A 15,412-nucleotide genomic window follows, 5' to 3' on the forward strand; every position below is an offset into this window, starting at 1 on the left:
GTGAAAAAAGAATTTTTGGGTTTTAGCAGGGTTTAGCAGTAACATATAAACTAAAATAGTATTCCGTTTTTATCTCTATTTTGTGATTGGAAAAATATAATGAAACATCATATTTGGCGTGCTTTACTTACATTATGTAAATCTGAATCTCCAAATACAAACTTTTTGTTGTTAGTTGTCTTTGCAGTTGTAGTCCCTTAATCCCTGTTCTTGTTTAACTGCATACTGCAAGACTGTGGGGCCATGGAATTAAGGCTTTAAAACCCTTAATTTATGGAGTAAAGTATTCCATCCAATTAAAAAAAAAATAATGACAAAGACAAAATACACAAGTGCAATTAATAGGGCTCCTGACAACTGAAGTCAGGAGAACATTCCCCTGTTGCTACTGCTGGTGAGCTTTGTGGTGTGATTAAAATAGCTGGCTAGGTCAAGTAACAAATGCTGAAAATAAATAAATAAATAAATAAAACAGCCAAAAGAGCTGGGAGGATATTTCAGTGTGTATTTACATCAAATATAAGCCAACCTTGTTGTTCAGACAATATGAAATAAGACTAATACAAACTATCTGAAAAATCTGCGAGGTAGTGTATATTTTATTCCTTGTTTTGTTCATTTAAACATTTTAGTGGATTAATCTTTAATTTAATGGACATACTAAATGCTTGAGTTGTCACTCTGTAGGTCTCACTGCCTTGAAGATCCAGCATGAATAGACTGAATCTCTGTTAGGAACATTGTTACTGGATACTCAATCCCTAGATGTTTTTCTCATGGTCTATTGCAGCGTATTGCAACTGTTATTGCAGTGTGTTGCAAAACCAATTAATGCACGAAGACTACTTTTTCTACTGTTTACTAGTCTCCGTTTTCAAGCGCCATGAGGACTTCTGATGTAAATACCAATATAAAATATTAGTTACTGGCTTGTTTTGACACAGAAATATTTTATGTCAGCCTTCAAAAACACGGGACTGTGAAGAATCAAAGACCTCTATACATCACAACACATAAAACAACCTTCTTGCTAAGTTATTTTTCTTACCAACTTGGTTCACATACAGTCAGGGAAACATTTCTCACAGGTAAGAGCACAGGGCCAGTCAGTTTCCGCTGCCCTCATGGAGCAGATACTGTGTAGGCTATTGTCTTGTTCCTGTACATAGACTGTATATAAAGATGGACGGCACGAAAGCTCCCCAGAAGTGAAGCCAAAGAGTATAGAAGCAAAGAGACGAAACCCCGGTGCTTTTTTGACAGTCGCATCTTTACATACAGTCTATTATATGTTCCTGTACCATGAGGACATCACTTAGAACTAAAACACCAATGGCAGCATACAACTCCTCCATCTCTCCCATTATCGCTGAATGATTCATTTTAAAGGAAGGCTGAGTGAAATATAGAAGAAGTTCCTCATTATCCTACATTAAAATGTATACGGATGTTTTTGTAATGACTACATAAAAGCACATAAAATTGATTTCTGACTGACACATTTCTGGGAGGAGGTATGGTGAAGCAGGTGCTTTAGTAGCATTTCAGCCATAACCTTGCTCTATGACTATTAGTTTAATTGCTGCAGGAGCTCTACTGATCTGCAATTCTACTTGTGACCCACCTGTCTAATGAGTAGCCCCTTTTGTCCAATGCATGCAGGGATAGAGTGACAAAGCAGGGAATCATATTCAGATATAGTGCCATGACAAGTCAGGTCCTGCAGACTTGAGACAAAGGCAGGATCTGACAGTAACCAGCTTCTACATTTATATCCAAATTGTCAACATGCTGCAGGGCTGACAGTTAGGAATACGACATCTTCCTCAGGCATTGTGCTTCCTAATAAATTAGTGCATCAGAGCATGAACTGCTCTTGAGATTAAGGCTGACCTTAGGTCTTGTCAAGTCTGTTAGAAAAGTTACATTTCAACCTTTAAGATCGTCAAGTGCTGATACAAGAATTAGTCCCAAAATCTAAATTAATTTCAAAGAGACAGGCCCCACCTGGGCTCAGATACACTGGGAAAAGAAAACTATATTTTTAAAATTCTCCAATAACAACAGTTATGTGCTTGCTATGTTTGGTTGGTCATTAATTGGCTTGTTAACTGGTGATTATAGTAGTGAATTTTTGCTTTTTTTTTGCCTCAGGAAAAACTGAATATTAATAGAGGACAAGACAAAGTTGTTATATTTTGTGAGCATACAGGAAAGCGCGTGATAACTTAAGCAGGAAACAGATGAAATAGGATTTTTTAACATTATCATTCATGGGAAGTTCTCGTTTTCCCCCCGGTTACGGAGCATTTTTCAGTTTTCAGCACAGTAACAGGTGGTGTGGAAATTCTGGTCCTGTCCAGAGACTGCTCTGTGTTTGAGTTTCAAATATGTTGTGTTCCAAATGAGCTACTTCCTGATTGCCAATGAGCCCGAAATGTATTCTGTGAGGGTGAGGATGTGCTGACATCGACGCACCTGAGGAGACCTTTGCAAATATGAACTCATTTACGCCTATAGGCCTACCATAGGCAAAGGATAAAGTCTTTCAGGAGGGAAAGATCCTACAAACTGTTACAATTTAATGACGGCTGCAGGTAAGTATTCAATCTGTAATAACCAAGACTGAATAAGTAGACTCATGCATCAAAAAAACATATAATCATTCTGCAAGCTTCTGATGTAATTTGGCATTGGATCTAAAACCACCCAGGGCAGCGGGGCTTCACTGTTGCACTGTGATTCTCATTCTGTCTGACAATGAGGAGCCTGAATGGCCTAAATTCTCAGGTCCACATGTGAGCAGTGCAACACCTTGCCACAAATCTTGAAATCTTTGAGATAGAGCTCATCAAAAAATAGGTTTTGCAGCAATGATTCCCCTTATTTAAGTACAGGTTTACATAGTGCATATACATATTGTGAAGGTCCTTGGGTGAGTTGGCTGGTGAAATCTGGAGCACCTGGCATCAGCGCTCAAAAGCCTCCAGTGATCAGTGTGGATCTGTTGCTTTTCTGCACCTGCAACCCCTTTTTCTGGTTTTGCTTAGCTTTTGCTTCTATACTTCACAGCACCCCACACAACACCATCCACAGACACTTTCTATATTTCATTTCATATAACAAATTCAAAACGTGGTATTGCATGTCCATTTCTCACGTCAGCATGGCCCTACAGGCAGGGTTTTGACAGTATGTGAATAACAGAAGTTATGAAATGGTCATTAAAGTTCACCATCTTCCCTACACAGCACCCTGTGGCAACTGGGTGCAAATCTGCTATACACACTGACCGGAGTAAACACTAATATATGGACCAACATGCTCATTATTGAGTTTGTTAAATCTGCAAACCACACCAGGTTTCTTCTAAAAAATGTATCTGTATGTTAAAAAATTATATATTGTTTCTGTACTGACATTAAGGCTGTTATAGCTGGGCTATTGCCCAGTATGTGTCACTTTCCTACTTTAACCCCTTAACACTCCGATGGCCCGCCAGCGGACCCGGCCACTATTCTGTCTTTCAGAGGTTGTAGCGGGCTCAAGCTAGAGTGAAGATACTGGCATCATATGAAACTATAAAAAACCTAAGGAATCCATCGGTACCAACCATGTCATACTAGCTTGTCGTGAAGGAGGCTAAATAACGCTACAAAGTTGTGCTAAATTTTGGTGAGGAAAAACTGGCATGGCCAATTTCAAGGGGATCCCTTGACCTCTGACCTCAAGATATGTAAATGAAAATGGGTTCTATGGGTACCCACGAGTCTCCCCTTTACAGACATGCCCACTTTATGATAATCACATGCAGTTTGAGGCAAAACCATGCAGTTTTTTGCATGAGGTACAAATGTGTTATTTTCAGAATTGCATAAATTGGGTATCACTGTAAAGCTGAGACTCTTGTGGATTCAATGAGCCAAATTATATTCATGTGTGATGATGTTAGTCCCCATAGTAGGCACTTCATTGTATTGAGACCATTTTTTGAAACTTGACCTCGCTGTATAAAATGACCTGTTGAAACTCTACAGCCACAAACTAGAGGATGGATGGGTTTCCTAGATAGATTGACAATAAGGGGGTTTCTGAGCAGTTTCCAGAGCAGAAGTGCTCGCCATCCAATTGACGAAAAATGCAATTCTCGCAGAAATCTGCAAAAGTTCTTGATACCAAATCGCAGCATGGCTTTTTCTTTGATGTTCCTCAAGGTCTTTGCGTTTTAAATGTGGTATTTTGGAGGGATATTGATGATTTTTTATCAATTCTAGAATAAAAAATGGTTCAATTTAGCACCAAATCTGTGTAACAAATGGTATCATCCCAAAAATTCCTGCAACAATTTATGACATATAATAGAGCATAGGAATGGCCATCAAATACTTCCATCATAATGTTCTAAGCCCTTATACACTTTTACAATTTATTTTAATTAACTGAATAATTAATTAATGTTTATTTCTGATTTATGACTAGAACAACTTGACACACAGTGTTGAGCTGCATCTCAAATTAATCTTCAGGTTCCCAGCTTTTAGATGATGTACACCACTTCTACATCTACTAAAAAAAGAGGGCTGAATGGTAAAGGGGGTAGTCTACATTTGTCACACTAACAGTAAACCCGACTGTAACCAGAAGCTTCTTACAGCAGGGTGTGAGTTCAGTATTGCAAAGGTTCTGTATGGTGGACATTAAAACTCAACAACAAGCAAATGCAAATTAATTACACACATCATGCTCACGGTTAATTGCTTTATGTTTGCATTCAACCACAACCAGAGGCCATTAGTGCTATATAGCCTGGTGTGGAAAAAGCTGAGCGGGCAGCAGGGCCAATCAGAGTCCACTGAGAACTTCATGTGAGGATCCTAATGTTCCTGAGCTCAGGTCGTCCTTTAGACTCGTTCAGTCATTGTGGCGGTTCTTCACATGGGACTTGAATCCAGCACCATTAGAACCCAACACACCATCATCAGTCCGGCCACTGACAGCCGCCCCCTTCTCCTAATAAGGTCATTAAACCGGAAGCCTCTCCATGGTAACTCACTCACAAACAGGAGGGGCAAACAATGGACCAGCGAGGATGAGATGATTGACAGCTCGTTGTGGCTCGCGCTCGCTGCCTTTGACTGCATCCATTAGATAAGATAAGAGCTCACAACAACAACAACACGAGAATACACACAATATATGACGTTTTTATCAAAGTATTTGATACAATAAGCTACTCAACGGCACAAAAATCTAGTTCCCGCCGCCGTATGACATTAACAACACCGACTATTTAACACAAACCCGTTATAAATCTTGTCTAACACACCGGCTCCGTGTTTCCTAATCAATACGCCTCCTCTGAGCACCTGCTCACTCATCCGGGTTATTTTCAGCTTTCCCCAATGTCACTTCACATTGTTATTTCATTATTATTACTATATTGTTGTCACACCCTCCTCGTGAGTAGTAATGGCACAGGATAAAACTTGGCGTTGCAGGATAATAACATGAAAGAAGCAGTATTGAGCTCTTATTACCTCAGTTTGTCCAAGTGTTCATCCTCCTTCTTCTTTAAAGCGTAGAGACTCTCCGGTGTGAGGTGCAGTAGTCCGAGCCTCGGCTCACTAACGCTGTTCTGGATGTAACTATGCTGCTGCGGAGACACGAGCCCGTTAAAACCGTCCAGAGCTCAGACTCGAGCCTCTAGTTGTCAGGTTGCTGCTGCTCGAGCGTCCTTTCAGTCACGCGCCACACGGAGAGAAAAAAAACCCTGAAGTATCCTATAACTGATTAAAAAGTTACTTCCTGTCGGTCTCTACTCAAAGCGACTAGCGTTAATTATCACTAATTAGTGAGTGCGACGGTGTGTTGTATGAGAGGCAGGGCAGCCTATATCCTCTCATCCACCACACTGCTGGATGATGCTGTCGGTCACAGCAAAGTGTCTCCGCCCATCACCGCTCTGCACAGTATTGGACCACATTTAAGATTGTTTTTTGTTTTATTGTTATTTATCTGCAGAATTATGAATTAAGTAATTTCCTGTTATTGCTTTAAATTGTTCTCATTTTGGTAAGTATAGTCAATGCTATAGGCTACTATTGAAAAATATTATACTCGCCCATTAAATGCCACAAAACACGGAATATCAGTGTGTCACTCATCATGCATCAGTTATATTTTATAGTATTTTATTTTATCATCTGTTCTGTCTCTAAATGTGGTACTCTATTGTTATGTTGGTACTGTGGCATTGTCAAGTCAGCACAAATACAAGGAAAACGTCTAGTGAATATTTTTTCAAAGTAAAAGTTCTCTTAGCCATGCAAATGTAACAGTCTAAATATGCCTCTAACAATAACTAAAAAAATAAATTTCAAGGTCTGGGATTACCACAGTAAATCTTAAAGTGATATCCTGGTTCGAGGATAAAGACAATGTATTTACATTGAATATTTAATTGGTCTTTGGCTGTAGATAATGATTTCTTCACTCAGAGAAATAATACACACACACAATAATTATTTTTCTGTACCAATATTATTGAAAATTTCAACAACCAACTCCCACATTAACTCAGAATGAAAAATAGTAACAAATGAATAAATAAAATTAAAATAAAAAATCTGGCCAGAAAATGTTTAACTTTTGCTGCAGCTTTAGTCTCTTAATTTAGTTGTGCACAACTACAGTCCTTATTTTAGTTTAGTCCAAAAGTCATTTTAGAGGTGGTCTTCCCAATCCCAAATGATGGAAAGATCTTACTGGTGTAATAGTAGGAATGAAAGCCAAGTCCTGCTCAGGCCTGGAGTCCAGAATCCAGATCTGTAATCCACCAGCCACGCTCGCTCCTGGCTTTAGGAGTCTATGTAGAGTGGAACGGCTCCTCTCCTCCTTCACACCACGACACCTCTCTCAATGTCCGGGCTATTTCAACAGAATAAAGTAATATCCCCAGGTCTGGATCTTATGTTCCTTTTCTTACAGAGAGCTAACTTATCGTCTTCTCCCTCTACAGCATGCATCGAAAAGAAAACACACTGCGCAGCTCTTAGCTACAAACAGGCTAGACTCAAACACATTACACCTTCATACATGTTAGCTAAAAGTCAAACTTAACCACGGTAAAATCATTAAACACTGGCCACATAACTTTATAAAATGTTAACTAATAGTATGCAACAACAGTTAGCATAAATGTCATACATTGAAAGACAACACACACACACTATCTCCAGGACGAGCGGTGCGGCTAATCTGAACGTTTGTATTCACTACATTGTACGGTAACATTTAGTCTTAAACTAAAAAAAAAAGACAGTTAAACAAGAAATATGAGCTTACCTATTTCAACAGAATACATTTTTCAGACACCATGTTGTAATATCCCCAGGTCTGGATCTTATGTTCCTTTTCTTACAGAGAGCTAACTTATCGTCTTCTCCCTCTACAGCATGCAGCGAAAAAAATACACAACGCGCAGTGCAGCTGCCACCTAGAGGTCATTACCACCAAGCGTTTGCCAACTGCTGCAAAATGTTGAAAACAAATGACTCAAGCAAAACAAAGTGGCTTTAGTCTGGTCTATCTGTGTCTGATTAGGCAGTGAAATAGAAAACTCATAAATCAATTCAACACTTTTCTTCCAAACTTGAATTCAAGTGAGTTTGTAAAATTAAACTACATGCCACATTATGATAATTATGATTATGATGATAATGTTGATGACGATTTTGGGTGGGTTACACAAACACCAGAGTAAAACATATAATATATATATATATATTATATATATATATATTACAGTACAATATAGTGTGTGTGTGTGTGTGTGTGTGTGTGTGTGTGTGTGTGTGTGTGTGCGTGTGTGCGTTTGCGTTTGCGTGCAGAGGAAATCAGCAAACAGCAAGTAGTTTAGATTTTAAGATAATAGACAACCTTCAGAGTGGTATGCTTTTTGTTAAGCATTGGATTATTCATTCATTCATTCATTCATTTATTCATTTATTTATTTATTTATTTGTTTGTTTATTTACGTTGTCCTGTAGGCCCGGAATGGATGATGATGTAATCACACAGCACTGAATCTTGTGCGTCAGCCTTGGGACTGAAGTCGATGTAACGTACATTTCAGTCAGAGTAATCAGAGGCAACTCTGATTTGGAGCATAATGCATTGAAAGGTTGATCCTTGTACCTAATTAAAGTTATTAAATAAAAAGCTGTGTGCTCCAATTTTGCTCTGGTCTCAACAAGCCAAGCCTAAATCCATATTTTGAATAATTGCAGCAAACGCATGTATATAATATCAATGCTTTTATTTTTTTAACTAACCGGAACTGTAATCATTACTGTTTACTGTTGGCTTGTGGTTGCCGCAAACTGACCAATCACAGCGAACTTCAGAGCCTTGTTGGAAGTGCACTCGTTTTATGTATTTGTAGTACCGGGGTGGGCGGGATTGAGTGCAACGCACAGAGAATAAACACCCCCGCCCGCTGTAGAGGCACAAATCGAGCTGACTCAGTGTGAACGCTTCCTCTTAGTTGACAACAGGGAGTGTAACGAGGTAGTGAATACAACTAGCCGACAACACACAGCCGGTAAACAATTAGCTTAGCAAAGATTATTTGCATTGTTATGTGTTGTGCATCACCGAGGTTAGGTAGGTAACGTCAGCTAAAGTTTGCTTGGTCTTTCCTCTTTACGTTATTGACTATTATAATGCTATTGCTAGCTAGTTACTGCTGGGGTTACCAAGTTGTGCTGAAACTAGTTTGCTGGTAACAGCAGCCTCATGATTTAATGTTACTGTAACACTGTTTGCTCTGCAGGGCAACACTTGTTTGTTAGCAGACACACACAAAACAGACTATGCTATATGGCTAGCTCATCTCGAAGTAACCGTTAACATGCAATTCATGTTAATTGTCTTATAATCATTAAGGTTAGTCACAAACTGCTAGCAGCTATGTAGTTTCAGATGATCCTAGTTATTATCCTACCTAGCTCATTATTCAATGACATTGTGAATCATGGATGAGCCTCTGAACTGCTGTTACTCAACTGCTACCTTTGCACTCATTACAGTTAAAAGAACGATAAAGATAATAAACCTTTGTGATAATATGCACTAACACTTGTTACTCTGAACATGTTCACAGGAGGACACACAGCATGCACCCTGGATGCTCCATTTGTTTATCCTACAGCCAAGTACACTGTGTAAGTATTGAAATAATCCATGTTTCATTTCATTCTCACTGTGCAATATCATTTTCCACTTGTGCAATTTTGTTAATAGTCTGTTTATTGTCAATACTGCTCCTATTTTTATACTTCCTTCTAGTTAAATGGTTCATATTTTGTTACACTTTGTTTAACTCTTTTTTACTGTGTTAGCTGATGCATCTTGTTTTTTGCACTATCCCCTTTGTTGCTGTACGCTGCAAATTTCCCCACTCTGGGACTAATAAAGGAATATCTTATCTTATTTTAAATAGTACATTATATGTGTTTTGATGAGTTCATTCCAAAGATATGGAGTCTTTTTCTTCCAGATATATTCTCTATGGACACACACACAGTTAAGAAAACCTTTAGCTGCTGTTATCTCAAACTTTTTGTTGTTCCAAAAATTTCAACACACCCAACCCAGTTTTCCAACATTTGTTTCGCAACAGATGTTTAGATTATTTTTTTCAATTGCCACTCATCCATGCTCTCATACACCAACACTAAACATGTGCTTACTGGTTTCTGATTTTTTTTCCCCTCTTCATCAGATGTGACTAAGATTTGAAGGCAGGTGTGGATTGAGTGAAACTTTGTCATCAATCCCCCAATACATCCATCCATGTGTATAATTTTCTTCAAGTTTGACCCCCGGCCTGCATCCAAAAATGCCTACAGGTGAGCAATTGACCTTTTCAACAAACTTTGACATGACAATGACATAGGTTAATTTCATATCTCAATAACAATATATATCACGATATAGAATGTTTGCTGGTAATTCAATGAATAAATCGTCTATATGAAATAACCACACGATAAAGCCTATTTCTGTATAGTCCTTTGTGAATGAAATACTTGACAAATGAGTATGAATATTTTCTCATTTTAAGAACTTGAGTGCCAAATGAGCACAACAGTTTTGAGTGAAATTGTAGAGAAAAATATAACTAAATATAGGCCTAGGCTATCTCGCAATAGAAAAGATATAGAAAAATGTATACAATAGACATTTTTATATTGTTTTCACAATATATATCATCATGTTGCCCAGCCCTAATACAAGGTAAGTATATAAGATGGCTAATTTGGTCAGCCATACAGTGCAGGACGGGGAATTCCAAAAGAAAGGACTTGCAAAGGAAAATATGATGTCACAATATAGGTCATGCTCACAGAAGATCATGAAATGCATCATGTGCAGAAAATGTATCTTGATTGCGCTTGCACAATGTAGTACTGTAGCCACAGCCATATGCAAACATTCACTAATCCTAGGAAGAAGTTCTAAACAAACAACTAAAAAAACAAGGGCGCTGCCTCCAAACATGACAGAGACAATGGGGAATTGTAGAGTGCTCTCGGCTAAAATCCTGAAGTGTCAAACAACAAGTGGAAAAACACCAAGATAAGGATCAAACATCGTAAGCTCCCGTGTGCTTTTGAATTTGGCAGTGTGTTTATGTAACCCTTAAGAATCCTGAAGTACCCACTGTTTGGTCCATCTTGATAAACAATGTCGTGAGGCTGTTTTTCAGAAGATACCCAACAGGCTGTATTTTTTTGGAAGTGTGTATAACAATATGCATGATATGCAGCTATAAAAAAACAAACAAGTGCTGGGTTTGAATATTTCACTCCGTTTGCATCATATGACTTCAGTGAAGTGTTGGAACATGCAGCTACAGAATATATAGATGTGTTTTTTTTTAAATAATAAATGTAAGGTGAAAAACCTTTCAGGTGTCAAGTCTCGACATCACTGCTGTCATACTCTGACAATGCTGCAATTTTTTTTCGTATTTCATCTTCTTCCAGGATTGTCTAGTGTGCCACTTGGAGCTTTGAGAGTTGCAAATGCACACAAACAGCAGTAACAAAGGAGTTAAGGGAAGAGACTATTCTTTTCTGTAGTTTGATGTATTTTATATAAATGTGACATCTGATTTTTGGAGGTGTCAGTCTTGCACAAATTTTTTACGGGATGATCTGAACAGCCCTTTATATTGGCGTATAATGTACTTACCATTGATATAAAACAGTACATGCGACATTACGTCGTAACTACTGGGATAATCATCTGCCATCTTACCTGGGTATTGTTTACAGTTGCCACCTATGAGCAGCAACTGGTTGTCAGCTGTTCAGCACCTAACTGCCTCACTAAAAGGACCAAAGAGACCAGGGAGACTGGCATCACTTTGCACACGTCAGTATAGAGTAGATGAGAGATTTAGTTTTTATTTATGTGTCAACTAAAACTTCAAAAGGAATCCAGACGCAGAAAGGAGATTTGTTCTTCAGCAGGTCAAGGTCAGGCTTGCAATTTTGCAAAATCCCCGCAATTTCTCCTCATTATCATCGTAAAGGTAATGTCGATAATGTTACCTTGCGATGAGAACGAAAGACAATTGAGACGAGTCCATCAGGAGTTCTGCTGAGGGCATTAGCTTTTCCAAACAAAACTTACTTTATCAACTAAAACAACTCCTCATTTACAGTTAGCAAGGCTCTTCAACCTCTTCTCTCAGCATCAAAAAAAACAAACATGCCGGTTGACCGGGAAAAAACACGCAAAATAGGAAGTGACTTATTGTAATTACCTGCCTATAGGCCATAATACTGAATCTATTTAGGATTTCTACATAAAAGATATTTTAATGTAGTATCTTAGCCATTCAAAATGCCATGTAAGATGGCCACCATATGGTTCCATCCTGGAATGACGTCAATAGAACATGTCACATCTGTTTTATATCTAGGGTACATACTTAATATAGAAAATGCAGCACATATTTTGCTCAAACCTACCATTTTAAAGCGCTGAATGACTCTTTGTGCAACCTCCATGTGCCCTACCCAGCAATACGTGCTAACTCCTTTCAGTGGGCAGCACAGACCGGTGCTCTACGTGCAGTCAATGTGAGTTACGGGGGGATGTCTAGTCCAGCGCATTATAATCCCCCTAAACTCGAGACTGAACTCTCTACCTGGCCATAGTCCATCGCTGTCCTTCCCTCTGGGAGTCTGACCCCGCCTTAGGAGATCACAGCAGAGGTGTGCTATGAGTACTGACTCAGACCTGAACCTGGGGAAAGGTGAAACGTACTGTGTCCTAATGTGCTTACATCAGTGCTATATTTAGACTACTAGTTGCAGAAGTAGTTTTTCTTTTGCTGCAGCTGTGTGTAAATCAAAAGGAATGTCCAGCATACTTAGACTAAATTGGGTTTAAAGGTCCCATATTGCAAAAAGTAAGATTTTCATGTCTTTTATATTATAAAGCTGATTTAAGTGCTTTATAAATACTGTGAAAGTATCGAAGCGCTCAATATACAGAGAAATACACACAGCCCGTGTTCAAAAATTGTGCGTTTGAAACAAGCCGTTAGGATTTCTGTCCATTTGTGATGTCACAAATATACAATATTTAGTCCATTACACGGTTTTAAACGTAAACATTTGAATGAATGAATGAATGAAAGACTTTATTTCGAACATATAATAAATAAAAACGGATACAAAATAATAACAAACAAAACAAGAGTTATAGTGTCCGAAAAGGAGTAGGTAGAAGAAAACTTATATTACCCTACCCCTTTCTCACTTCTCCTCTAATAACTCGTATATCATAGAATGATAATATAATATAATATAAAAACTATCCCTGATTTATTTACATCCCAAGTTGAATATATGAACAGCATCCCAAGTTTATTTACAACCCACAAATACATCCAGAGTTAAAAAGTATATTACCAAAGGTTGGTTATATACACAACTCTTCCTCAACCATATACCTCCCAAAAATATCTTTCTTGTATAGAAAGAAAATTTCTAAATGTGTCCCAGTTTATTCCTGGTTGCAGTGTATGTCTTTTCTTTTTTCATCCTTTGTCTATTATACAAGGATGAGAGAGTAACAAACAGGAACAAAGAATCTTACTGCCATCTCAATGTGTATGTGATCAATAAACTAAACTTGATGTAAATAACATCAGCTGACAGGAAGTAAACATGGACCCAAACTGTTGCCAGGCAACGCAATTCTGTTGCAATTCCGTTGAAATGCACTAAAACGGAGCATTTCAGACAGAGGGTAAATGCAGGTATATTCAAGCAGACAGAATGAGGAAAATAAAGGTTTTTTGAACATTACAGCATGTAAACATGTTCTAGTAGAAACACAAAATACAAGTATGAACCTGAAAATGAGCATGATACGGGACCTTTAAGGCCAGATTTAAGTTCCATTAAGAAAAAGTATTACACTCCCACAGCACGAAATGACAGGAATATACCGACAGGGGTTAAATGGGCTCATGTTCAGCACAAATGATTACCCACATGCTGAGATTTCTGTATTTCGAAAGTCAATTTCTAGCTTGCACGGCAACTTTTTCAGCTGCTCAGAATAAAAGCAGCGCTGCATCAACCGAGCGGCATTGTAATGTGATTTTGACGTGTAATTACTAGTCAATGTCATTTAAATATCAGCAGCTTCACTCGCAGTCCCTCAAGGCTGCTATGTTCATCGCAAACATAGTAGCCTCATAAAGATGAGTCAAAGTGATTAACTAAACAAACAGCAAAAAATGTGTATCCCCTTAGGAGTATGACTCACGGCAATCTGCCGATCAAATTGATGATATGTGCTGTAAGCAAGTTGACATAAGGCGCTGGCTTTATGAGGAAAAATTAATGGAGTGTCCAAAGCCTAAAAGGTTGATCCCATAGAAATAAAATAGGAGTAGAAGGGTCATTGAACTGTTTGCTGTAGGAATTTGACTAGTGCAAAAGAAAATGGCGATTGTTGTTATGGTGACAACGGATCACACGTCAGTGGGGCCGTAAGGTGTGTGGTCTCAGCTCGCCGGGAAGAGAACGGACGCAGCTCCCGGAGCTATACCCCTCCGGGCTTTGAAACAAACTCTGCCTAAATGCATTTATTTGCTCTCATTTAAATAGTATACATTTTCAGTAACACGTGCATAAAACAAAGTTGATTTATCAAAGTGTACCTCTTTGAAATGTCTGGTTTACCTATTCAAGATAATATAAGGTGATGCCGAAATGGTCAGGAACTTTCATTTTCGCACAAATTTGCTCTTCTCACGATTTATAGACGAGGCCTATTGTGCATTGGGTCGTGACAGTTTGTCATTTTTAAAAAGTGTGTCCCCAGAAAATAAGTTTGGCAAACGCTGCTCTAGAGCACAAATAGGGAAAGTCACATAGTCACCAAAAATAGGTTCCTCCTGGGACAATAAATATCTCCAGCAGTTTCATAAAATCCCAGCTAGCTTTCCAAAAATATTGTATTGGAGCAAAAGGTTGATCAAGTGGAAATTTAACATAATGTTAATGCAAGATAAAAAGGTCAATGGCTCACAAAAATGATACGGAACAATCCTATGGGAATCCATTCCACAGCAAACCTTAAAGTGACTGCTGCCAAGTCCACAAACCACGGTGTTTACAGAACAGACATAGAATCAGAGTTTAGTATTCATGAAGAGCTTTGATACCTCTCTGCTTCTCGCTGTCCCTCCTACATGATGCAGCTGGCCGACTGTTACTGCGATCAGAGCTGCTCGCATGTGATGCGTTTCCCCCCCCCCCTCAGGATCCGATAGCAGATGCTCTCTCTGCTGTAGCATCATTAGTGTTAGCTTTGTTTTCTGGAACAGCGGTGGCTCACACAGCGCCATGGGAACAGACTATCATTAGCACTTGATGCACAGAGGTCGACCCCCATTAGGTCAGTTTGGTTTATCTGTTTGCTCTTAACAAGATCCAAGATTAATAAGGGGACCGTTGCCAAGCTCAGAAGCAACATACAGCTATTATAGAGGTCAATACGTTTCAGTGGCCTTTTTTTCTGTGTCGTTTGCCCAGAGGGTGCATAAAATGCACAAGTCTATGAGGCTAAAATGCAAATTCATGTTTAAAAACAGTGACATGGTGCAATAGTGAGAGGTCATGTTTTCCTGTGTTTCGTAATAACAGCTGAATGGGTGAGAGGAGCTGGATGAGGGGTTGTGTGTTGTTGTGTGAGCAGTGGAGAAAAGAAGCTGAGTGAGGTTATATAGCCACTAAGTGATGTTACACTTCCTTGCTGCACAATTGACAGTAGTGACCTGCTAGTAAAGGCACGTAGAAACTAATGGCTGGTGTAG

The 15,412-nt window shown here is 38.8% G+C and overlaps 2 protein-coding genes across 11 annotated transcripts in view; one reads left to right on the forward strand and one right to left on the reverse strand.

The window, feature by feature from the left end:
• The window catches only part of arvcfb (ARVCF delta catenin family member b), a 299,063-nt gene extending 292,691 nt beyond the window's left edge, over positions 1-6,372 (reverse strand). For 2 of the 7 annotated variants that reach the window (XM_074637273.1, XM_074637268.1), the window contains exon 1: positions 5,538-6,363. The gene's annotated coding sequence lies outside the window, so the exon portion shown is untranslated. Of the gene's footprint in view, positions 1-5,537 lie in introns of all 7 variants that reach the window. The other 5 variants (XM_074637267.1, XM_074637269.1, XM_074637271.1 and 2 more) reach the window with 5 other exon arrangements.
• Positions 6,373-8,444: 2,072 nt separating this feature from the next.
• tango2 (transport and golgi organization 2 homolog (Drosophila)) overlaps positions 8,445-15,412 on the forward strand; it is a 28,345-nt gene continuing 21,377 nt past the window's right edge. The window contains exons 1-3 of one of the 4 annotated variants that reach the window (XM_074637289.1): positions 8,445-8,602; positions 9,164-9,224; positions 9,785-9,911. In XM_074637289.1, coding sequence (XP_074493390.1) covers positions 9,856-9,911 — 56 coding nt within the window. In that variant the 5' untranslated portion in view covers positions 8,445-8,602; positions 9,164-9,224; positions 9,785-9,855. Of the gene's footprint in view, positions 8,665-9,163; positions 9,225-9,784; positions 9,912-15,412 lie in introns of all 4 variants that reach the window. The other 3 variants (XM_074637287.1, XM_074637288.1, XM_074637290.1) reach the window with 3 other exon arrangements.

Source organism: Sebastes fasciatus, chromosome 6 (assembly GCF_043250625.1).
Source record: "Sebastes fasciatus isolate fSebFas1 chromosome 6, fSebFas1.pri, whole genome shotgun sequence".
NCBI classification, from domain to species: Eukaryota; Metazoa; Chordata; class Actinopteri; order Perciformes; family Sebastidae; genus Sebastes; species Sebastes fasciatus.